Below are 25684 nucleotides of genomic sequence, written 5' to 3'. Positions count from 1 at the left end.
TTTTCTCTTGGTCTTTTATTTGTTAATAAATTTTAGAAATAAGTAAACACATACAGGTATCCTAATTTATGATTGTAATAGAGTCTGGAATTTCCACCGTAAATCATAACGGACATAAGTCAAGGCACCTACATGACTGGATGGGATTTTATGACTTTTTTGCTGTGGTCATTAAATAAGTGTTGTCATTAAGTGAACAATAACCACTATCTGAATCTAACTCTGATGTTAAGCAAATCAATGTATTCTTACCGGTTATTTTTGCTGGAAATCATTCAAAAATTGGCAAAATTGGGACCATGAAATGTTACTAACTTAAGAACCACAGTGATTCATTTAACAAGTGTGGCAAAAACGGCCACAACATGGGGCAAATTTCACTTAACAAATGACTCACTTAGCAACAGAAATTAGAGTCTCAATTGTGATCATAAGTCAAGGACTATCTGTATGCTGCTGCCTAAGCACCTCCAGACAAGAAAAACACACCTGTTCTTACCAAATTATGTTTACTCTTAAGATGTTTGTCTCCAAAACCTGTTTCCCTACTGTTTTTGTCTCCTGACCCTGGGACTGTCCTCTGGAGCAAAACAAACAAATCTCTGTTTTTAGCATGACCACTCTGTGGAAGTTTCGAGATAGCGATGCAATCTTCTCAACCATCTCCTCTTCTGGTTTAACCAGTGCGTTCTAGACAAGGTAGATGCCAAGAACGGAAGCTGGAAGCTTCTGACTCCAATCACTGTACAGATGGATAAGATTCAGCCACTCTAGAGACCCCGGTTTACCCATAGGATTTCAAGTCCTTAGGATTTGATCTGTGCTGGTTATACTAAAATCCTAACACTACTTTTATGATCCTGGGTTAGTTGGCTGGCTTAAATTCTTGCCCTTGCAAAGGGAAATTGAGGTGGAAACTGAATTGGGTGGCGTAGGAAGTTAGCACCCATCCCTCTCCTAGAAAAATGAAATATTTTAGGAAATTTTAAAAGGGCAGAATATTTCCCATGAACGGAAGGTAGAAACTCCCCCTCCCCCATCTTAAGGCCTGGGCCAGTCTATTCTACATAACAAAGATCTACCTCCTTCAGGCAGAGCCATACTAGGAATCTCAAAGCCCTTTCATTGCATCTTCACCCAGCAAGAGTCAACCAAGCCTGGGACTCAGGACAGCCTACAGAGTTGCCCCTGCATGGCCCCATGGGAGTCTGACAACCAATCAGAATACAAGCTCAAATTCAAAGCCCAACAGAGGGTATAACTCTCTATCTATATCTCTCTCTCACCCATGTGCCCTTTTCCCTCCAGTACCAAAAAAACCCATGTGGTCCTGTCCACCATTAAAACCATCTTTCCAAGCAGACACCATTTTTCCAGTGTCTTTCTCCCCACTTGGAACTGAACCCAGATGGACATTATTTTTCCAACAGTGGCTTCAAGAGAAGAAAAAAAAAAAACATGTTTTCCACATTTTTTCTCCCCTGGTTCTTTGAGAGAAGATCTCTCTTTCTCCGCACTTAATTTGTCCTGGCCTTCTTCTCTCGAAGCATGCCTGTGGTGAGCAGTACAGATATTCCTTGACTTATGACCATTGGTTAAACCAGGGGGTCCCCAACTCCTGGTCTGTGGACTGGCACTGAGCCGCAGCATGCCAGAAACTGGGCCGCACAAACAAGTGAAGCCCCCATTCAGCATGTTCTGACAGGTTCTGGACAACTGGTAGTGGAAATTTTGAGTAGTTCAGAGAACAGGCAAATATCACCTCTGGCTGGCCCCAGAGTGGGGAGGGAATGGAGATTTTGCAGTATCCTTCCCCCAGGAGTGGGGAGGGAATGGAGATTTTGCAGTATCCTTCCCCGGGAATTTGGAGGGAATGGAGATTTTGCAGTATCCTTCCCCAGGAGTTGGGAGGGAAGGGAGATTTTGCAGTTTCCTTCCCCAGGAGTGCGGAGGGAATGGAGATTTTGCAGTATCCTTCCCCAGGAGTCGTGAGGGAATGGAGATTTTGCAGTATCCTTCCTCAGGAGTGGGGAGGGAATGGAGATTTTGCAATATCCTTCCCTCAGGAGTGTAATGGGAATGGGGATTTTGCAGTATCCTTCCCCTGCCACGCCCACCAAGCCACGGCCACAGAACTGGTAGTAAAAAAAATTGAATTTCACCACTGCGCAGGAGGAGGTATCACGTGAATCCATGCCCCCTCCCATCTGTGGAAAAACCTATTTCTACAGAAACAGTCCCTGGTGCCCAAAAGATCAGGGGACCCTGGGTTAAACGATGGTTCAAAGTTACAAGACTGCTAGAAAATGTGATTTACAACCAGTCCTCAAAGTTACAACAACCCACAGAGTCACATAGTTGACACTTGACAACCAACTCACATTTATGAGAGTTGCCATGTCTTACGATCCGGTGATGGTCATTTGTGATCTTCCCGGCCAGTTTTTGATAAAGTCGGTTGGTGGAGAAGGGAATGTTACAAATGGTGATCGTGTGCCCCTTGCTTAGGGGCAGGATGATTTACTTAATGACCAGGACAAAAAAGTTTTTAAAATCAGGTGCAGTCGAGGTGATGTCTCATTTAATGACCATACTGCTTAACAGTGAATTTTCTGATCCAAATTATAGTCATAAGTTGAGGACCACCTATAATGAAAGTTGCAGTTCAGCAATATTTTTATTTTATTTTTATTTATTTTTATTTTTTTATTTTTTTATTTTTTTGTTTTGTTTTATTCTTTGTTTTATTTTTTATTTTATTGTTATTTTATTAAATTTATTGGCCACCTATCTTGTTGTTGGTTGTGAAGTCGTGACTGACCCATCACAACCTCATGGACAATGTTCCTCCAGGCCTTCCTGTCCTCTACCATCCTCCGGAATCCATTTAATCTCACGCCGACTGCTTCAGTGACTCCATCCAGCCACCTCATTCTCTGTCCTTCCCTTCTTCTTTTGCCCTCCATCTTTCCTAGCATCAGGCTCTTCTCCAAGGAGTCCTTCCTTCTCTTCAGGATCTCCACCTATCTTACCACAGAGTAACTCTGGACAGCCTTACAGAGACAATTAGAGACAAGCGTAACCTTTGAAAGAGGATGTTTAATAGGAGTGTGCACAGTGCTGCTTTGATCTAGTGGGATTACAAGGTAGCAACTGAAGCTCCAGGGAAGGACCAAACACCTGTTTATCTTGCAGTCCACACCTGTTGCATTGCTAAAATTGAGAAAGAGCTATGGTGAAAGATAAAGAGAAGACACAACTTCCCTCTGGCATCCATGGCTGCTAAAAGCATATTTTCATTTAAACATATGTGTGAGTGAGATAGGGCCGGGGGGGGGGGGGGGGAGACAGCAAAGAGATGATGCCTAGGGAATGGTCAGATATGAGGCAGCATGGGACAGGGCTACATAATGAACAGAGCAAGTACGCGCAGAAGAGACCTTCCCTAGTTTCTCACGCTATAAAGGCGACAGCAAGATACAGGTAGTCAATCCTCAAGTTACAACTGTTTGTTTAGTGATTATTCAAAGTTACAACAGCACTGAAAAAAGTGACCGGCCATAAATTGTTTCGACTTCAGTCCTCAAAACGACTTCATAGGACACTGCACACCAAAACAGCTAGACACAAGGACAGTTTTTCCCCGAATGCCATCACTCTGCTAAACAAATAATCACCACTGTCAAATTATCTACTAAGACTATATTACTATTATTATTCTCTTTCTTCCTAGTGCCTATCTATTCCCACTTATGACTATAACCATGTTGCTTGTATCTTTAAAATTTATATTGTTTTGTTTCCTAGTATAATTTGATAGCTTATTAATAACCTTGTCTTTCAATAAGTGTTTTGCCTTATTATTTTTGTTTTCATATTTTTTTTCAAAGGTTTTATTTCTTTTAAAACACAAATAATTCATCATTCGTCAATCATTAAAACATTGAAGTACAATTTTTTTTGTCTTTGTGCCCCTCCCTCCCTCCACCCCCCTACCCCCCTCCTCCCCCCCCCCGTACACGGTATGGATTTTTAACAAACACAGTCTAAAATCTATTGAAAAAAAGAAAAAGAAATAAATAAATTAATGACATTCTACATTGAGCTTAGCTTCTTCTTGCTGAACTAATTTTAAACAATTTAAATCATTTCTGATCTTAAGCATAGGCTAACTGGAATTTCTTGGTCCCGTATTTATTTTGTATATAGTCAATCCATTTTTTCCAGTCTTGTTTATATCTCTCATTTGAGTGATCTTTAAGATATGGCGATATTTTAGCCATCTCGGCTAAGTTTGTGACTTTCAATGTCCATTCTTGGATTGTAGGCAAGTCTTCCTTCTTCCAGTATTGCGCCACCAACAGTCTTGCTGCCGTTATTAGGTGCAGAATCAAGTTAGTCTCTACCACTGTAAAATCCGTACATATACCTAGTAAAAATAACTGAGGAGTAAACTTTATCCTTCTTTTAAAGATATTTTGCATAACCCACCATATTTTTATCCAGAATGCCTTAACCTTTCTTATTATTTTTGATGAATGTATTTTTATTCTCCTTATGAACACTGAGAGCATATGCAAAGACAAATTCCTTGTGTATCAAATCACACTTGGCCAATAAAGAATTCTGTTCTGTTCTATTCTTTTCTATTCTATTCTATTATTCTACTCCAACTATGGCGAACCTTTTTTGGCTCGCGTGCCATAAGGGGGGGAACGCAGAGGGGGTCGTGCGCTGGTGTGCCACACCAATAATGCAATGCGCGAACCCCCCCCAGTGCTCCTGCGCGCATAAGAGGTGCGACCACCCCCCATTTTTGCATGCTTTTTTCACCCTCCCCAGGCTCCAGAGGCTTTATAGGAGCTTGGGGAGGGTGAAAAAAGCCTTCCCCCCCCCCAGAGGCCCTCCAGAGGCTTCAGGAGGCTTCCCTGAAGCCTCAGGAGGACTAAAAAGGACCCTGTAGGGTGGTTTTTAGTCCTCCAGAGGTTTCAGGGAAGCCTCCTGAAGGTCCCTGAAGCCTCTGGAGGGCTTAAACCGACCCTACAAGCAAACTGGAAGTCCATTCCTGAACTTCCTGTTTGCCAGTTTTTTGCACTCCGGAGGCTTCAGGGAAGGTCCTGAAGCCTCCAGAGGGCCTCCAGGGTGGGAAGACTCTTTTCGCCCTCCCCAGGCTTCTATAAAGCCTCTGGAGCCTGGGGAAGGCGAAAATGGCTTTAAAAAAGGCTGAACTCAACTGGCCAGCGCGTGCATGTGCACTGGCCAGCTGACAGGGCAACGCCTCGCGTGCCCTGACAAATGGCTCCATGTGCCACCTGTGGCAGGTGTGCCATAAGTTCACCATCCCGATTCTATTATTATTCTGTTCTATTCTACAATCTATTTTTTCTATTCTATTCTATTCTCTCCCTCTCTATCCTTCTCCCTTCCTCTATCCCTCCCTCCAGTATACGTCCTCTGGTTTCTCCTCTTCTGTTTAACTTTACTCAGGAGAGCAGTAAACAATCAATCTGCTTTCTATGCTCATTCAGATTACAGCTATACTCCAGAGGAGGCAGATGGGGAAGGAACTGGGGAGACCGTCTGGCCACCTCCTGGATTTAAAGTGGTGCTGAGCTTAAACACTGGAAATGTACAGATAACCTAAAATGGAGAAAGCGAACAGCCCCAGCTTGCAACTAGAACAGCTGGTGACCCAGCCAGTCCCTCTGACAGCCCACGAGGATGCCTTCTCTTACAAGGTAATGTCTTTCATCCTAAAGTTTTAATTTCCGAGATTCACCAGAGTGCTCCGAGGTAGCACAAAATGAGGAAAATATATATTTTTAATATTTATTAAATTTATGGGCTACCCATCTTACCATAGGTTAACTCTGGGCGGGTTTATTATATATATATATATTTAAAAAACTAAAACTGTATGAATAAAGTGCTCCAAAAATATAAAGGGTAGCTCAGAAACATGGACTTGGGGACCAGTGGCTGGAGAAAGGACTATGATTATGAAACAGGTGACCATATAAATACATAAACACAGTCTTGCATGTCTCACTTAAGAACTGCAGTGATTCTTTTTGACAACCAGGGCAAAAGAGGTTGTAAATTTGAGTACACAACTCTCTGCATTCAGAAGTGGCTCAAGCAGTCACTCCCCTATTAACTGCAGCGTAAGAAGGGGAGGTACTGTTCAAACAAATGTGGTTATTATAGCCAAGCTCAATAAAATATAATTCTGATTTTCCTGTAGAATTGCTTTTCTGAGCTGCCTTTCTGATAATGTTATAACATTGCCAAATAACCTCCAATAACGTTTTGGAAGGTCAGAAAGCAAGTGAGACGTGCCTGATTTTATGACTTTTTATGCCCCAGGTGTTAAGAGAATCACTAGTACGGTTGTTAAGTGAATCACACGGTTGTTAAGCGCATCCACTTCTCCCATTGATTTTGCTTGTTGGAAGAAAAGCTGGGAAGGTTGCAAATGGTGATCACACAATCCTGAGACGCAGCAACTGTCAGAAATACATGCTGGCTGTCAAGTATCCAAACCTTTGATCATTTGACTGTGGTGGCATTGCAACAATCAGACCGGTCATAAATCATTCCTGAATGGTTGTAAGTCAAGGATGACCTGTCCAGGGGTGCTTTCGGCCTTAAAATTCTTGCACAAATGAGTTTGGAATTGCAATGGACCAGATTCCTCTTCATACAGGGACCTTTGTAGTGTTCAACTTGGGGATGAATTCGGTTTAGGCCCATTCAATGTATCTTTTGAGAGCATCAGTTTGGAGAAAGCAGACATGGATTTTATGTTTGCCTGGACAAATATATGCTCCTTGCAAAGTGTTCTGACCGAGGCTTCCCAAGAGCATAAAGCAAACTCCTTGCTCTGACAAAAAACCCTTTTATTAATTTACTGTGAATTCTGCTCGCTCACATCCAGCAAAGTCTTTCGAGGGAGGATTGACAGTCACAGACCTTATGTTGCTTGGAGAGCTGACAGGCCGATATCTGCAAAACCTGGCAAGGAGCCTTTGAGAGTCACAAACCAATTACCATATATACTCGAGTATAGGCCGACCCGAATATAAGCCGAGGCACCTAATATTACCACAAAAAACTGGAAAAGTTATTGACTCGAGTATAAGCCTAGGGTGGGAAATGCAGCAGCTACCGGTAAATTTCAAAAATAAAAATAGATACCAATAATGTTTTTGAATATTTATTTCAAAGAAAAACAATAAACTAGCGATGTATTCAATGAAATACTTCACTCACCTCATGATGATGATGTCCCGCTGTGATGATGATGTCCCGTGCAGCCGCGGAAGCGATGTCCCGCCTCCTATGACACACGGCACAGTGATTCCTATCATTGGATCATTGTACCAGAGGAGGTGGGACATCGCTATGTGGCTGCTTGCCATAACAAGGAGGAGGTGGGACATCGTTGCAGAGCAGCAGGAGGGGGAAGAATAGCAATAGCAATAGCAGTAGACTTATATACCGCTTCATAGGGCTTTCAGCCCTCTCTAAGCGGTTTACAGAGAGTCAGCATATTGCCCCCAACAATCTGGGTCCTCATTTTACCCACCTCGGAAGGATGGAAGGCTGAGTCAACCCTGAGCGGGTCAAGATTTGAACCGCTGAACTGCTGATCTAGCAGTAGCCTGCAGTGCTGCATTTAACCACTGCGCCACCTTGGAAGGGGAATTGTAAGACAGGCCTGCATTACATTAGAATGTGAGGAGGGGGGATGGTGCGGTGCGCGCTGCGCCGCAAACTGACAAAGAGGGAGGGGAAACTCACAGGGGCGCCGGGCCATTCACGAGCGTCACCCAGCGGCATGGCCCCACCCCTTTTTCTCCTCCATTTTGGGCAAATTTTTCACTGACTCGAGTATAAGCCGAGGCGGCTTTTTTCAGCCCAAAAAGTGGGCTGAAAAACTCGGCTTATACTTGAGTATATACAGTAAGTGAACTAATTGTCTCCTGCAAACTCCACTCCCCTATTGCTCCTCTTTTATTCCTCCTGGGAGGGGCCACTCATCGTCCACCTGTGGCTTCACTCCAAAGTCGACCCCTGTTCTTTAGCTCTTCCACTTGTCCAGCAACTCTGTGCATGCGCACACTGGGAACAGGCTCCAGCTGTTCATCTGCCTCACTGATGTCCGACTGAAGGCAGCTGATAACTGGCATACGGCTCTGGCCTCCTCTCTGCCTCTGACACAGAGCCCTCATCAGAGCCTTCCCCAGACTCCAGGCCTGGCCCATGTTCCTCCCTAACCTCCTCACTGTCCAAATCTGCTGCCAGCTCCGCTGACTGCTGGCGAAACACAACACAGGGCTTTTATCTAAATATCATAAGTCTGAGGGCTGGTGATAAGTCCCTCCTTTCAATGCCATTATAATGTGCAATCCATTGTTAAATGAAAGGTTGTAAGTCAAGGACTACCTCTAGGTCCGTCTTGCATTCACAAAATAAGCTGCAAAGATTAATACCTGTACTTTTTCCTTTGCAGGAAAATCTGATTGGTGCCTTGCTGGCTATTTTTGGGCACCTGACGATCAGCATTGCTCTCAACCTCCAGGTGAGCTGAGAGAAGGGGAAAAAAGGATTCCAGAGCCAGAGAAACCCCAACAAATATTTTCATTCTCCTTCCTCTTCCTTTTAGAAATACAGTCATATCCGGTTGGTGAGTTGCAAAGAGACAAAGGCTTATTTTAGGACCAAGACATGGTGGTGCGGTTTGTTCCTTCTCTGCCTGGGAGAATTGGGGGTCTTCTCCGCCTATGCTTTTGCACCCCTGTCTCTGATAGTGCCTCTGGGGGCCGTCTCTGTCATAGGTAAGTCCCTCAATACATGTCAGCACTTCATGGCAGAGCAGGCTAGGAAACCAAGGACATCAGTGCTGATAGGACTTTCATTTTATTTGCTTATTCGGTTAATTCAATTTACCGTATTTTTCAGAGTAGAAGACGCACCTTTTTCCCTCAAAAAAGAGGGTGAAAATCTGGGTGCTTCTTATATACTGAATACATAATTTCTTGCCTCCCGAAACCTCACCCCTTTTGCAAAAATGGCTGTGCATAGCCTTTAGGAGGCTTCCAGAGTGCTCCTGGGGGCTGGGGAATGGCACAAATGAGCGATAAACGGGCTGATTTTTGCTTGTTTTCCCCCTCCCAGCCCCAGTGACCACTCTATAAGCAGCCTAAAGGCTATGCATGCCTTTTTTGGACAAAAAACAGGCCCGTTTTCACGAAAAACGGGCTGTTTTTGGAATGTCTGCAGAGTGCAAAAACTTTTTTTAAAATTTGCCTCTTCAAAATCTTGGTGCGTCTTATACTCTGAAAAATACGGTATCTAGCCACCCGTTTAACATTTATGACTCTTAAGTGACTGACAATTAAAACAAATAATAAATACAGGTAGTCCTTGACTTACGACCACAGTTAAGCCCAAACATCTGCAAGAAAACAAGCAAGCTCAGAGAGCATCAAAGACCCCTCATTTCAGCCCTGAGCTACAAATATTCTCCTTTATTGATATTTCTAATATCAGAAATATCTCAAAAACTGAAATAGTTGACAATCCATATAAAATTGCCTCCTATGTAAGCAAGGTTAGGGGACATGTAGCAAATCTTCAAGATGCTAGCAAGATCCATAGTCTTACATCCTCCCAGATCCAGATAGCTTTGATATTTAAGCCAGATGTTCTCCAATTATGCTGATTTATTCAAAAATAAAAGGGGAGTGGAATCCTTATATTCAATCAAACATTTCCACAAGTGAAAATACCTGCTTACCCCAGCTTAAACTGTCTCTAGCATTGGCAAATCTCATTGCTTGTATTTTCTCATTCAGCAAGTGCAATCATTGGAGTCATATTCATCCGGGAAAAATGGAAACCTAAAGACTTCATGAGTAAGTGGCTGGATGCATTTTTCAGAACTGCCCGTCTTCAGCACATCCATCTCTCTCTCTCTCCCCCTCTCCCTCTCCCTCCCTCCCTCCCTCCCTCCCTCCCTCTCTCTCTCTCTCTCTCTCTCTCTCTCTCTCTCTCTCTCTCTCTCTCTCTCAAAATTGCAATTATTATTATTTGTAGCTTTTTTTGTACCTGCTAATTTGTTAGGACCGGCTTGGAGGGAGCTGGCTACTTTTTCATTATTTCAGAAAGGTGGGTTGGAGGGTTAATTGCAGAGGTGGTATTCAGTTTGGACCGGTTCGCCAGTAGTGGAAACCGTCCTGGTTCTATGTTGTCCTATTTTGGCACGCTTCCAAGCCACGTGCATGCATGCAAGCCACGCACGTCATCAAAGCGCATGCGCCGAAGGCTGAGTGCATGCATGGTGTGCTTGATCACATTTGCGAACCGGTAGGGAAAGTAAGTAAATATAACCCCTGCTTATTTGGTTTCTCATCTTGGATGTCCAGAAGAAAAGTGGATAGGACTGTCCCTGTTAATTTACATCCAGATCCCTGGGTTGCATTCCTTCTTCCTTTTTCCTTTTTGTTTCTGTTTTTGCTAATTGCTTTAATTATAAGACACAGGTAGCCCTCAAGTTACAACCATTTGCTTAGTGACTGATTGTAGTTACAGCAACACTGAAAACAGTGACATAGGACAGTTTTTTGAACTTAACGATCGTTGTATGGTCACTCGATCAAAATTCAGCCACGTTGCATTGCCCCGGGATGATCCCGTTTTGCGACCTTCTGATAAGCAAATTCAACGAGGAAGTTAACAATTGTTTTACTACTGTTTTTTCGGCGTATAAGATGCACCAGAGTATAAGATGCATCTTAGTTTTTGGGGAGGAAAATTTGCGGGGGGGGGGGGAATTCCACCTACCAGGTATTCATCTGGCTAGCGCCCTTAGCCTGGTCAGCTTCAGCACATACGTTTGCTGGTTTTGAGCGTGCATGCACGCACTTTTTATCTCCTGGTTGGGGATAAAAAACAGCTTCAAAAGCACAGCTGATCGTAGGAGGGAGCAGCAATGAGAAAAGCAGGCGAAGCACAGAAGTTCCCTTCCCTCATTATAGCCTCATTAGGGCTGAAAAAAAGCTTCAAGAAAGCTACATTCGGAGTATAAGACACACCCAAATTTTCAGCCTCTTTTGGGGGAGGATGGAAATGCATTGTATACTACAAAAATACAGTAACCACTGAAGTGAGTCACTTAACAGCTGTGGCAAGAAAGGTTGTTAAATGGGGTAAAACTCAATAACTGTGCTGTTCAGGAATGGAAATGTAAGGCAAAAAGTGGTCATAAGTTGAGGGCTACCTGTCCCTCTTCTTACATGGTGTTAATTTTAAGATATTTCCCTGTCCTGTGTCTGTCATTTCTAAGTCTCTTTATTTGTCAGGAAAAAATAGGATGCCCACTTTAAATCAGCCAGCTCTTGCTTAGCTCTACCTGCCGTGCAAGTGTGGTTATTCCCAGCATGGAGTTGTATTCCAAGCAGTGGTTTAATTCAATTTTTTTTTACTACTGGTTCTGTGGGCATAGCAGGGGAAGGATACTGCAAAATCTCCATTCCCTCCCCACTCCTGGGGGAAAGATACTGCAAAATCTCCATTCCCTCCTCCTCCAGGGGAAGGATACTGCAAAATCCCCATTCCCACCCGACTCTGGGGCCAGCCAAAAGTGGCATTTGCCAGTTATCTGAACTCAAAATTTCCACTACCAGTTCTCCAAACCACTCGAAATGTCTGCTACCAGTTCTCCAGAACCTATCAGAACCTGCTGAATTTCACCCCTGATTCCAAGCCATCTAAAGGGGTACCCGGTGCTACCTTCTCCGTCTCATTTTTGTAACTATGCATGTGTATAACTCAGAGAGCTGCTGTAGGCCTCCAAACTAATGCACTAACACAGCTTTTCCTGTCTTCATCCTGCCAAAGGGCGTTATGTTTTGTCCTTCATAGGCTGCGCCTTAGCCATTGTTGGGACATACCTGCTAATCACTTTTGGGCCGAACAATCACGAAGTCATGACAGGGGAGAACATCAGAAAGCACTTGGTCAGCTGGCCATTCCTTCTGTACATGGTAAAGTGATGCATTTAATCATGTCTAATCTGTGATCTTCCTCTTTAGCTTCATTTCATTTAGAGGCCTAAGCCAATAAGTGATTTATTTTTTTGCTTACTCTGTGGTTATTTTATGTTGCTTCCTTGATCTAGATCGGGCTTTCTCAAATCTTGACAACTTGAAGAGGCGTGGGCTTTTGATTCTCAGACTTGCTGGCTGCCTGGGGAATTTGGGAGCAGGCTTCCACACATCTTACAGTTGTCAAGCTTGAAAAATGCTGATCTAATGCTTTACTTTTAACTGGTTTGTTGAGTGGGTCATGAAAGCTGAGTTCATAGAATAGGGATAGGGATAGGATAGGATAGGATAGAATTCTTTTTAGCCAAGTGTGATTGGACACACAAGGAATTTGTCTTTGGTGCATATGTCTCAGTGTACATAAAAAGAAAAGATATATTTGTCAAGAATCATAAGGTACAACACTTAGCACAAATAAGCAATCAAATCATGCTTGGAAACAATAAATTGTAATATATCAAGTTGATCCATAAAGCACGGATGGGCAGTCTCAGAGCTGTATGCAGTCTGGTGCTGGCAAAAAAACCAGGTTTCTTATCTTCAGAAAGATAAATTCTGAAACAGGATGACTGTCATTAAAAATAATCAAGAATCTGCCCCAATTCTTTAAGGAAACAAACAACCTTCCCAACAATGCTCCAGGTTTCTTTTGAGTGTTTCTTAGGCATCAAAGAGTTGACTGCCCCCTTGCCATAAGCCATGATTTGCAAATCACAATGATGTATTAATACATTGCATTAAGTCAAACCAATTAGGAAACATCATGATTTAACAGTGGTACGATTCAAATTTTTTTACTACCAGTTCTGTGGGCATGGCAGGGGAAGAATACTGCAAAATCTCCATTCCCTCCCCACTCTCAAAATTTTTGCTACAGGTTCTCTAGAACCTGTCAGAACTGGCTGAATACCACCTCTCGATCCCTAGATGTCCTTACTCTCTAGATAATCCTGAGCGGCCCAAGGTTGACTCAGCCTCCCATCCTTCTGCGCTTGGTAAAATGAGGACCCAGATCGTTGGGGGCAGTATGCTGACTCTGTAAACCGCTTACACAGGGCTGTAAAGCACTGTGAAGCGGTATATAAGTCTAAGTTCTATGGCTATTGCTATCCTTACTCCATATCCAGCCTAGATGGTTGTCTTTAAACATAAGCTCTTGGGTTATTTTACCGGTAGCGCTAATGCAGGGGTGTCAAACTCACGTCGTCATGGCGGCATCATGTGAATATCAGGACTTCCCCCCCACCTTCACCTGACCGGGCATGGCCAGCACGTGATGCACCTGGCCCATGGACTGGAAGTTTGACAGCCCGGCTCTTGTGTGCTAAACAAGCCAAGTTGGCCAACTCATTGTAATAATCTAGGGTTTACAAACTACAGAGGATCAGGTCTTGTGTTATTGAGAGAAGCTGGTTTAGTGGGGAGGCTATTCACTTTCTGAGCAAAACAGCCAAAAATGAAGAAAAAAGAAGCTTAGCAAATAGGCCTGATTTTGCTGATTTATTTTTAAAATGTGTATGATCCTCCATTTTGCGTAAACAGTTTTAACCAAACCTCAATGTAATCAAACCTCCGTAAACAAAGTATATAATGCTAAAATAACAATTACACAAGATGATAATGTAATTAAAATAATAATTACACACGGTTATAAGCATATACTTAAAATAATAATTGCTCAGGAGCTGAGGCACTGCCTAATAGCTTACAGGATTATGTTTGCTACAGGGTTCTGTTTGTTTGTTTGTGAGCAAGATGGTGAAAACAGCAATTCCTGCCCAGACATGCTCCTCACTTCCTCTGTTTCAGGGCAACAATCGCATAAGGTTCCATGTGGGCTGGCACCCAGGTTCAAAGCAACTCTCGGCCATGAGAGCTCCCTGGGTGGCTCTGGGCCCATCCTTTCCCTTCAACCCAGACTATTTCGTTGTCCTGTTTTGGTGGGTGAAGGTTGACGCAGGGAGTGTTGTCTGTGTGGCCCTGAGTTCTCGTAGAAGAGGCAGGATCAGTTTTTAACAAATAGATTAAAAAAACCTGCATTCCACCTAAGCCAGTGGGGTCCAATCTTGGCAACTTTAAGACTTGTGAATGTCAACTCCCAGAATTCCTCAGCCAGCCATGCTTAGTGCAACTTGTGAAACCTAATCTTTGATTCAGTTCTCCTAAGGTATTACAAGGGACACATGGTGGTTCAGTGTCTAAGACGCTGAGCATGTCGATCAGAAAGCTTGGCAGTTCGGCAGTTTGAATCCCTAACGCCACATAACAGAGTGAGCTCCCATTACCTGTCCCAACTTCTGCCAACCTAGCAGCTCAAAAGCATGTAAAAATGCAAGTAGAAAAATAGGAACCACCTTTGGTGGGAAGCAGTGGTGGGATTCAGCCAGTTCTCACCTATTCGGGAGAACCGATCGTTAATTTTCTAAGCAGTTGGGAGAACCGGTTATTGGAAGAAATCTCCTTTTGTTCCCCCCCACCACTTTACAGGGCGAATCCTGTAAGGAAGGCAGGAAGGAAACACTCTGGTGTTGTTTCTAGCCTCATCTTTATTGCCCTGCTTATAGAAACTGCCTCTCCAGTTAACCCTTAGTACATTGTAACATCTAAGGCGAAGCGCCCATCGACATTGAGTTGGTCACGCCCACCCAGTCACATGACCACTGAGCCACGCCTACCCAGGTGGTCATTAGGGCAGAGAACCGGTTGTTAAATTATTTGAATCCCACCACTGGTGGGAAGGTAACAGTGTTCTGTGTGCCTTCGGCGTTTAGTCATGCCGACCACAGGACCACAGAGACATCTTCGGATAGCGCTAGCTCTTCGGCTTTGGAACAGAGATGAGCACCGCCCCCTAGAGTCAGGAATGACTAGCACATATGTGCAAGGGAACCTTTATCTTTAAGCTGTTACATATAGTAATTGTTCAAAGTTATGGCCTATTTGAAAAGGGGGACTTATGACCCAGATCTGAAGTCCTAATGGTCATTGGGGGAATTCCCCCTTCAGAGCTGGATCATAAGTCCTCTTTTTTCAGGTAGGTTTTAACTTTGAACAGTCTCCACAGTCACGTGACTGCATTTTGGGCACTTGGCAACATGTACAGGTAGTCCTAGACTTACAACAGTTCATTTAGTGACCATTCAAAGTTACAACATCAGTGAAAAAAAGTGACTTATGACCGTTTTTTCGCACTTATCACCGTTGCAGCATCCCTATGGCCATGTGATAAAAATTCAGATGCGATAAAAATTCAGATGCTTGGCCACTGACTCATATTATGACGGTTGCATTGTCGGGGAGGGGGTCATGTCAACGTCTTTAGTGACCTTTTAAGAAGCAGAGTCAACAGGGAAGCCCGATTCACTTAACAACCGTGTTACTAACTTAGCAACTGTGGCAAGAAAGGTTGTAAAATGGAGCAAAATTCACTTAACAACTACCTCACTTAGCAACATAAATCTGGGGCTCAATTGTGGTCGTAAGTTGAGGACTACCTGTATTTACGGCATTTGCAGTGGCCTGTAGTCACATGAGCGCCTTTTGTCTGCAGTTTTGCTAAATACGGGCACTTCCACCCCATGGTGAACAATGGTTTACACTTAGGACCACCATGTTCACTTAATGTCTGTCACAAAAATGTAAAGTCATTTTACCACCATTCGAACTTGTGACCCTAATAGGCATCTTCCAATAAGATTGTTGTCAGAGTTCCAAGTAACACCCGCAACGCAATAAGAATCCAAGGCTCAAAGTTCCTCAAAGTTCTATTTTATTAGAGATGTCATATTGGCACATCTGGGAAAACCCGAATCTGAAAGTTTCCAGGTTTTCCCCACCCAAAAGAAAGTCCAAGCCCTTGCCCAGCACCCACCTGTCCATCACATGCACCATCCCAATTGGAGATGCCTCCCAGTCACACCCCTCAAGGTACAAGGCAAGATGTCCTTGACTCTCTGAGAAAGGAATGTTATTTTTATTTATTTATTTATTTTATTTAAATTTATAGGCCGCCCTTTTCCCTGAGGGGACTCAGGGCGGCTTACAATTAATGGGAAGGGAGTGTAGGACAAAACACAAGAAAGAAAAAAATGTGAATAAAAAAAATAAACCAATAAAACACAACATTCATTCAGCATTCGGGTGGGGCAAAGTACAGGTCTTATCCCCAGGCCTGACGGGATAGCCAGATCTTGAGGGCTGTGCGGAAGGCCTGGACGGTGGTGAGGGTACAAATCTCCACGGGGAGATCGTTCCAAAGCGTCGGAGCTGCAACTGAGAAGGCTCTCCTCCGCGTAGTCGCCAGTCGGCACTGGCTGGCGGATGGAATTCGGAGGAGGCCTACTCTATGCGATCTGATGGGACGAAGGGAGGTAATTGGCAGCAGGCGGTCTCTCAAATAGTCAGATCCACTACCATGGAGAGCTTTATGAATGGTGAGTAGCACCTTGAAGCGCACCCGGAGATCAACAAGTAGCCAGCGCAGCTCACGGAGGATCGGTGTTATGTGGGCGAACCGTGGTGCGCCCACAATCACTCACGCGGCCGCATTCTGGACTAGCTGAAGTCGCCGGATGCTCTTCAAGGGCAGCCCCATGTAGAGCACATTGCAGTATTCCAGCCTAGAGATCACAAGGGCTCGATATTTTGACTATATCTCTCCCCTACACCATATAATCCCAGTTTCCCACAGCACTAAATGCGGCAGGTCTGAAAGTCCAAACTAAAAGATGGCTTCAAGGCCTGACAGTTGTAATTCGAGGACTCCCTGTCCTTGGAATGCAAACTCCAGCTCCCAGATTTCTGGGGAACTAAGGCAAGAGGGACCCCGCTCCTTCATTTCCAAAAGGGGGAGGTGTCTCTCTCTTCAGCCTGCAAGGACAAGAAGGTGAGTGGGTGGGAAACCTGGAATTCCAGCCTTATTTCTAACCCAGTGTCATTTCTCTGTTCTCTCTCTTCAGCTGGTGGAGATCATTCTGTTCTGCCTGCTTTTATATTTCTACAAGGAGAGGAAAGCAAACTACGTGGTGGTGATTCTGCTTCTGGTAGCCCTCCTGGGTAAGTTTCTCCTCCTCTTCCTCTTTACATGAGGTCGGTTTCACAAGTTGGATTGTTAAAACCTCGGCCTACGATTAGCAATAGCAATAGCAGTTAGACTTATATACCGCTTCATAGGGCTTTCAGCCCTCTCTAAGCGGTTTACAGAGTCAGCATATCGCCCCCACAGTCTGGGTCCTCATTTCACCCACCTCGGAAGGATAGAAGGCTGAGTCAACCTTGAGCCGGTGAGATTAGAACCGCTGAACTGCAGATAGCAGTCAGCTGAAGTGGCCTGCAGTGCTGCACCCTAACCACTGCGCCACCTCGGCTCTTGCAAAGAAGCAAGTCCGTGTTTGCGGTCTGGGCGTGAGGTTTAATCTCTGTTCAGCTTTCCCAAAGGTGGTTCCTTCTTAGATCAGGGCTCTCTCCAACCTTGGCAACGTTAAGCCTGGCGGACTTCAAATCCCAGAATTCTGGTAGTCGAAGTCCACCAGGCTTAACGTTGCCAAGGTTGGAGAGCCCTGTCCTACGTATTTTTCAGAGTATAAGACGCACCTGAATATAAGACACACCAAGATTTTGAAGAGGCATATTAAAAAAAAAGTTTTTGCACTCTACAGATCTCTCCAAAACGGCCTGCTTTTTTGCACAAACGGGCTTGTTTTTTGTCAAAAAAAAGGGCATGCATAGCCTTTAGGAGGCTTATAGGGTACTCCAGGAGGCTGGGGATGGGCAGGGTCAAAAACGAGCAAAAAACGGCCCGTTGTTCACTCATTTTTGCCCTCCCCAGCCCCCAGGAGCACTCTGGAAGCCTCCTAAAGGCTATGCATGGCCATTTTTGCAAAGGGGCCAGGTTTTCGGGAGGCCAAAAATGCTGTATTCGGTGTATAAGATGCACCCAGATTTTCACCCTCTTTTTTGAGGGAAAAAGGTGTGTCTTATACTCTGAAAAATACTATAGATGTTTTCTGATTTCATTTTCCAGAAATCCTGATCCAAGCTCCCCCAGAGGAATCTCACTTAGCCACAGAAATTTTGACCTCCATTGTGGCCATAACTCAAGGACTACCTGTACTGGTTTTCGCTTGCCGTTCTTAGTCGTTGCTCTTGAGCAAAACGAGGGTTGTTAACCTTGGTGTTTTTTTCCCCCCAGGTTCCATGACTGTTGTTACCGTCAAAGCCGTGGCGGGCATGATAGCAGTTTCCATTCGGGGGAACATGCAGTTGGGTTACCCCATCTTCTACATCATGGTGGTGTGCATGGTGGCGACCACAGCCTTTCAGGCAGAGTAAGTGGAGCCCCAGTTTCCTCCCTCCCTTCCTTTCTCCCCAAATGTGTATTTTCTTCCCGCAGCTCGCCACCAAATGTCAAGGTAATTCAAATTTAATTAAAATGAATTATAGATCAAAAATAGAGCCTGTGTGGCAGGTAGCACTGGAAACAAGGTAATTGGATTCTTCGTGCTGTTTCTGACCCGGAGATGGGCCTTTTAGTAACAATTTGAATAATTTCCTGTTCTAAAGAGACTTGGGGGTGGGTGGGAGATTTGTCATTTGGGAACACTCAGCTAAATGCCAGCTTCCCGCACTCGTTACATCTTGCGTGGATTGCTGGAAGTGTGTTCAGAGAGATGAAGGTGCAGAGCATCCTTCCTTTTTATATATATAAGAAGAGACTTTTTTTTCAAGCAAAGTCAGTGGGGGATGCCCAATTCAATTAACAACCACAAGATTCTCAGTAATAGCCATAGTGATTTGGCAACACCAGCAGCACTGATGATGTTATATAGTTTGAGTAATGAAGCATCTACAAAAAAAATCCAAGTTCAGAGAGCACCAAGGACCCCTGGTTGTAAAACATTACTTAGACATTTTGGAATGAGCTGAAATTTTGCCCGGCAAATCTGCTTGTTTTGCCACTCAGATCAACAGCTGAATCTCAGACTGGTGATCCTGGTTTTGGTTCATGATTTGTAAGTTTGCCTTTTTTTGTGCTGAAACATCTTTGGCTTTTCCTGAAATGTTTTGTTATTTATTTATGGGCAGTGTTGTCTGATTTCCCCCCCCCCCCACACACACTGTATTTATTTTTCTCCTAGGTTTTTAACCCAGGCTTCCCACTTGTATGATGTATCCCAGATCGCCAGTGTGGGTTATATCCTGTCTACTGTGATAGGAATTACAGCAGGTAAGTGTATATCGGTGCATTAAAATGATGAAAGGAGCTAAGGAGACAGTGATTGCCTAGGCCAAAAACTTTGGATATGCAATAGAAATAGATAGAGTAGGACAAGAAGCAATGGGTGGAAACTAACCAAGGAGATAAGCAACTTAGAACTAAGGAGAAATTTCCTGACAGATCAATTAATGTGGGGAACAACTTGCCTCCAGAGATTGTGAATGCTCCAACACTGGAAGTTTTTAAGAAGATGTTGGATAACCATTTGTCTGAAGTGGTGTAGGGTTTCCTGCCTGAGCAGGGGAGTGGACTCGAGAACCTCCAAGATCCCTTCCAATTCTGTTATTCTATTCTATTCTAGATAAGTGTCAGAAACTGTGGGATAGAAATGTTAAACTGACTTTGTCAACTGCATATAAAGAAAATTTGTAAAAAATGTTTTATAGATGGTACTTTGCACCGGCAAGATTGGCCAAAATGTATAAAAACAGATCGGCTAAATGTTGAAAATGTAATCAATCACCAGGCTCATACTATCACATGTGGTGGACTTGCCCAAAAGCCCAAAAAAATTTGAAAGAAAATACCTACTTGGTTGGAAAAGATGATAAAGCAGCATATTGACTTGAAACCTGGGATATTTTTGTTGGGCATCCTAGCGGAAAAACATAACAAAAAGACTGTATCTGGTCTTACATATATTAACTGCAGCTAGAATTGTATTTGTGCAACAATGGGAAAATGATGAAATGCCACCAGATGAGAGTGTAATTAAGAAAATATTAGAATGTGCAGAAATGGACAGATTAACGCTCATTATTAGGGATGAAGTAGAAACAGAATATTTCTTGACATGGGAGGAAATGTTAATGTGGAGAGAATTTGATGATGAAGATGTTATGTACTATTGTAATTGTATTGATATATAGTTACATTATTAATAGTATTGTGATGAATATTATAACAAATACGTGGATTTTGATTGTTTAAAACCCAGATCTCAAACTGTTTGCTGGAAATGGAATATAAATAAAACAAATAAAACTTGAGGGAGGAAATGATGAAAGGAGCTGATCAGCAAATAACCTGAAATGGATTTTGCCTTCTTTCCCATCCCTGGGAGAGAATCCCCAACCTAATGCTTACCTTGAAATATATATTTTAATGCTTAAAAATGAAATCGCCTGCATCGATAACAAGATTCTGTGGCTCCCTTTAGAAACTGTTTTTCTATTTGAAAAGGCTTCCTTTTTTTTCAGGTGCAACTTTTTATTTGGACTTTATAGCAGAGGACGTTCTCCATATTTGTCTGTTTTGCTTGGGGTAAGTTTACAATACAGATCCAACTCGTTGGCTTTGGGTACCCTGTGTCTCTCGCATTTCCTTTTTCTCTGCTTGGCAGGTTTGTTCTTTTTAATGTACAATGGCTATTTGAGCATCTTCTATCTCAGAAGAAACAGGAAAGTGCCAAAACGGGAGTGTGTGCATGCGCACGGGGGAGCAGCCAAAACTGGAAGAGCATGCGTGCTGGTCACCTGGTCTTTGGTTTCTGGTGCACATGCGGACACGAAGACCAAGTGGTGTGCCGGAAAGCAGAAGCTCAGCTTCCCGGCGCACGCATGCGCGCCAGGGAGCTGCTCTTCCGGTTTCCAGCGCTTCCACATACACAAAGATCAGCTGGCTGGTGCACATGAATGCGCCAGAATCCAGAAGAGCGATGGGTGACAGCTGGCATGCCCAGAGAGATGGCTCTGCATGCCACTTCTGACATGCATGCCATAGATGTAGACTGATGTCTCACTTTCTGTGAGGTCAAATGTGTAGCTAAGACTTCTAGCTGTCAGCCACGTTTTCTCTTGCATATGTTTCAAACTTCTTTTATCTTAAAATCTCTTTCAGATGCCTCATTGCCTTTTTAGGTGTCTTTTTGATCACTAGAAACAAGAGGAAGTGCGTCTTTTTTGAGCCTTACATTTCCATGGACGCCATGCCAGGTAATCTTAAAATCTAGTACCTTTTTGATAAGCTGGTAAAAACTCACAGGCTTTTGGGAAAATTAGTCTATCCCAACACTTCACCCCACTTTATTATTTGGTTGTACCACTTGCTGTAGGTCGGGCACAAAATCGGGGCATTTAAGCAACATGGAAGACCCCGTATCTTGATCATGGTTATATTGAACATGTAATGTCATGAATGTTCTTGGCTTCTGTTTATGTTATTTCTAATGTTGATCGCTTGCCTGGTTTATTCTGTTTTTCTCCTATTTAACAGCTGCCCAGAGTCTCATGTATTGAGATGGGCAGCCTAGAAATGAGTGTATTAAATAAGTAATTTTTCAGAGTCCATTTTCATCCATTTTAGATTTAATTTTGGAGTACTGAGGGAGAAATTGAAGGGGCAGAAATTTCCTTTAGGTCTTGTAGAAGATTAAAACATTAAGTCACCTTTCAAGAACCTTGAAAAACCTCAAAGGTTTAGACATGGTCCCCATTCAATGTGGAGATGATGATGATGATGATGATGATGATGATATAATGGTATTTATATCAATGGTACTTGTGACACATTTTTAAACGTTCAGTTGACTGAGTTTCATGTTTAATGAATAATAATATAATTTTATTGATTGATTTATTATATTTGTTGACCATCTCACACACTATATCATGTAAATACCAGTTCAGTCCTAGAATTGCAAATGTGGCACTGAGGACCAAATGTAGAATTCCAACTTGAGAAAGGGGTCCATATCTTGGATATTTCAATAACAGTGTTCCTCGGTCACTTGAAGGCATGCAGACTTCAACTTGCGGAATTCTGTGTCTTCAAATGTCCAAGGCTGAGAAACACCGTCCTAAGTAATCCAATCTTACTGCCATCCAATTTGATGCAACTCGGGTTCCCAGACTAGCAAAGTCTCAGAATGTAGGCTTTAGGATCAAAAATTTAGAACAGTGTTTCTCAATCTTGGTAGCTTTCAGATGGGTGGACTTCATCTCCCAGAATTCCCCAGTCAGTCCTCCTTTGAAGATGAAATTAAGAGTTTGGTTGGGTTAACAGAAGTGACAAGTTAAAAAGACAGTAATTGAATTTTTCTCTGTTTTCAAACCCCTACATTTCAAAACCCTCCACCTTTGTCCTCGACCTTCAGGCATGCAGAATCTGCACGACAACGGAACTGCAGTTCAACCTGAACTGAAGACTTCTTTTTCCTACGGTGCCCTGGAAAGCAATGATAGCATCTCCGAAATCTATACTCCTGCTACATTAACCATTGTCCAGGAAGAACATGCTTCTTGTCGGATCAAGTCACACAGCAAAAGCGAGTGAATGCTCTTTGGAGAATTGCTTTGGTGTGGTTATCTATTTATTACCCCTCCCTTTCTGTTATTTCACTCATTGAACCCAGAAGGCAGCTGAAGTAGGGATGAACTCACATAATAATTCTAAAAAACAAATACTGATTAAGGATCACGTACCTGCAAATACAAAGCTGAATTGCATTGGAATCCGAACAGCTCCAACATTGAAAACACAGAAGGCATTTGAGTAGCAAAAATGGACTGTACGTAAGTGACTACAGACACTCTGTTATAACAGAAGCAGTGGTTTCCTTGGGATAACCAGGGATTGTGTGTCTTTTAAAAACTGGAAGAATAGCATTCTCCAACAGATATGTATTAGGGCAGTGTTGGCGAACCTTTTTGGCACCGAGTGCCAAAATGAGAGTGTGCGCGTGCACGTCCCGGAAACCGGAAAAGCAGCCGCCCGGTGCGCATGCCCACGCTGGGAAGATGATCTTCCAATTTTTGGTGCATGTATGCCATCTGGTCTTCCAGTTTTTGATGTGCATGCATACACGAGCTCTTCATGCACGTGGGAGCACCGGAAACTGGAAGAGCAGCTATCCTGTGTACATGTACACGCCAGAAACCAGAATATTATCTTCCCGGCATGCACATGCCCACCAGGCAGCTGCTCTTCCGGTTTACGATGCTCCCATGTGCGTGAAGACCAGCTGGCCAGCGTGCTGGAACCCAGAAGAGCAACCGGCGAGAGCTCACATTCCCGGAGAGATGGCTCTGCGTGCCACTTCCGGCACACATGCCATAGTTTCGCCATCATAGTATTAGGAATTCCCCATACTGAAAACTAATTATTTCCCCTTCTTTTGTTGGCATGGCTAACCAGAGATGCATTGATACAGTTCACTAGTATGTCCTCTGTTCTACTTATTATATCTTGTTCTCCCAAACCTGAGAATTGGGAGGCAGGATACAGGATAGTATTTTGTTCCCCTGGTCAAAGAGTTTCGTCAACAGGTTGACGTTTTTCCTCATGAAGACTATGCCATTGAAGGCATCTCACCAGCGAGAACTCGTACCTTTCAGATCAACACACCATGATTTAGTTAAGAGTCCAACGTTGTTCTGCAATCCCAGGTGTTGAGAATGTGAGGACACGTGTTTTGCTACTAACCCAAAGACCGCCATCTTGAAATCATAACATTTGTGCTTTTAATCATTGTCCCGGAAATGGAATTTTTGATTGTAATGTCCTTTGCGTTAGGCCGGGTCTTCCTATTTAGCGAGTTGGGGTAATACAGGATGAATTGCGTTTGTTTCATAGTAATGGTTGGAGACTGCAATTGAATGCTTTTTGTGTGGATTAAAAATACTTCCTTGCAAATAGAAAGAAAGACAGCTTCTGCAGATGTCATTGAGTTGTGACCAAAACCACCTTCCTTCTTTTCCTGTGTGTGATATTTATGTTTAAATGTGCAAGGATTATTTAAATGGAGGAGCACTTGAAAATATCCTGGTGCTTCAACTTTCAGTCTGCAATACTGCAACCTCTTTTTGCTATCTCTGGTGCCCGTAGGCATAGACATTGATTTCCTGCACATTTTTGTTTTTAATTTGTACTTTATCAGGGTTCTGCTGCTCCCCAGCAGATGACAACACTTAGACAAACTTGGCTGATCTTAAAAAGCTAAGCTCTGTTAGATGTGGTTTGTATTGAGGATGGATGACCCAATGGATGGTTGATGCATTGACCATCCTCAATGGATGGACCACCTATCCATTGAGGATGGATGACCAACTGGAAAATCCCCAGTTGTAGGGTGTACTAGGAAATGTAAAAGCATCTCAGAAAATACCGTCCCTACCTGTTTCAGAGCTCAGTGGCTAAGACGCTGACCTTGTCGATCAGAAAGGTCAGCAGTTCGAATCCCTAGCACTGTGTAACGGGGTGAGCTCCCGTTATTTGTCCCAGCTTCTGCCAACAAAGCAGTTCGAAAGCATGTAAAAATGCAAGTAGAAAAATAAGGACCACCTTTGGTGGGAAGGTAACAGCGCTCCATACACCTTTGGCATTTAGCCATTCCACATGCCCACGGAGACATCTTTGGACAGTGCTGGCTCTTCGGCTTTGAAAAGGAGATGAGCACTGCCCCCTAGAGTCGGGAACGACTAACACATATGTGCAAGGGGAACCTTTACCATATCCTTTTCAGGTTTCTGGTGGTTGCCAGTAGAAATGAATAGATTTTAACCCTGGTTTTGTGGAAGAATTAACATGAATGTAAACCTTGCTGCAGTTTTCAATGGCCCTATGGAGTCTGAATGGAGGATACTCAGGTATTTTGGCCCACTTTGCCAGAGTGATTTGCACTTAAGATCCATGACGATCCATGGACAATATGAAATAAAGCAGTGTTTCTCAACCTTGGCAGCTTGAAGATGTATGGCCTTCAACTCCCAGGATTCCCCAGCTGGTTAGAGAATTCTGGGAGTTGAAGGCCACACATCTTAAGATTCCCAAGTTTGAAAAGCACCTCTCTTCAAAATATTCAGTTTTCTTTTTGATGACTGCTTTGATATCTTTTTGGAGGACCTGTAGGAAATCACATTTCTTCCCATGCCATTACATCTTCCCTAATATCCAACAAATATTTCATCATAATTGGAAGGGGGGGAAAACTTCCTGGGTTATTGATCTGGGAATCATTTTTCAAGCATAGATTGTTTGGGAATTTCTCTTAAATTCTTCTTGTGGAGACAGTCAAGGTCCTTTTCAGAATGCTAACCAATGTTCTTGTCTCACTGATTTCTAGGATGTCAAACCATATCTGTTGACTGAGTGTACTGTCTTCACCATGGTGTGTGTAAATAAACAAAGCTTTATAACACAAAGATGGAGAATGGCATCTTTTGTTCAAAGGAAGCCTTGCGTCCGGTAGATAGCAATAGCACTTAGACTTATATACCAATTCACAGTGTTTTTCAGCCTTTTCTAAGCGGTTTACACAGTCAGCCTCTTGCCCCCAACAATTTGGGTCCTCATTTTACCC

General features: G+C 43.4%; 1 protein-coding gene across 4 annotated transcripts in view; it reads left to right on the top strand.

The window, feature by feature from the left end:
- Positions 1 to 25526, top strand: part of NIPAL3 (NIPA like domain containing 3) — a 27794-nt gene extending 2268 nt beyond the window's left edge. For 3 of the 4 annotated variants that reach the window (XM_087728240.1, XM_087728239.1, XM_087728241.1), the window contains exons 2-12: positions 5529 to 5738; positions 8516 to 8584; positions 8669 to 8840; positions 9861 to 9920; positions 11905 to 12050; positions 17069 to 17165; positions 18301 to 18436; positions 19247 to 19335; positions 20586 to 20649; positions 21226 to 21320; positions 22481 to 25526. In XM_087728240.1, coding sequence (XP_087584366.1) covers positions 5646 to 5738; positions 8516 to 8584; positions 8669 to 8840; positions 9861 to 9920; positions 11905 to 12050; positions 17069 to 17165; positions 18301 to 18436; positions 19247 to 19335; positions 20586 to 20649; positions 21226 to 21320; positions 22481 to 22659 — 1200 coding nt within the window. In that variant the 5' untranslated portion in view covers positions 5529 to 5645 and the 3' untranslated portion in view covers positions 22660 to 25526. The remainder of the gene's footprint in view (positions 1 to 5528; positions 5739 to 8515; positions 8585 to 8668; positions 8841 to 9860; positions 9921 to 11904; positions 12051 to 17068; positions 17166 to 18300; positions 18437 to 19246; positions 19336 to 20585; positions 20650 to 21225; positions 21321 to 22480) is intronic. The other variant, XM_087728242.1, reaches the window with a different exon arrangement.
- The last annotated feature ends 158 nt before the right edge of the window (positions 25527 to 25684 follow it).

Source organism: Thamnophis sirtalis, unplaced genomic scaffold (genome assembly GCF_051295495.1).
Source record: "Thamnophis sirtalis isolate CommonGarterSnake01/CBP01778 unplaced genomic scaffold, rThaSir2_p1.2 scaffold_13, whole genome shotgun sequence".
Lineage (NCBI taxonomy): Eukaryota > Metazoa > Chordata > Lepidosauria > Squamata > Natricidae > Thamnophis > Thamnophis sirtalis.
This window is presented reverse-complemented; position numbering and strand designations above follow the sequence as displayed.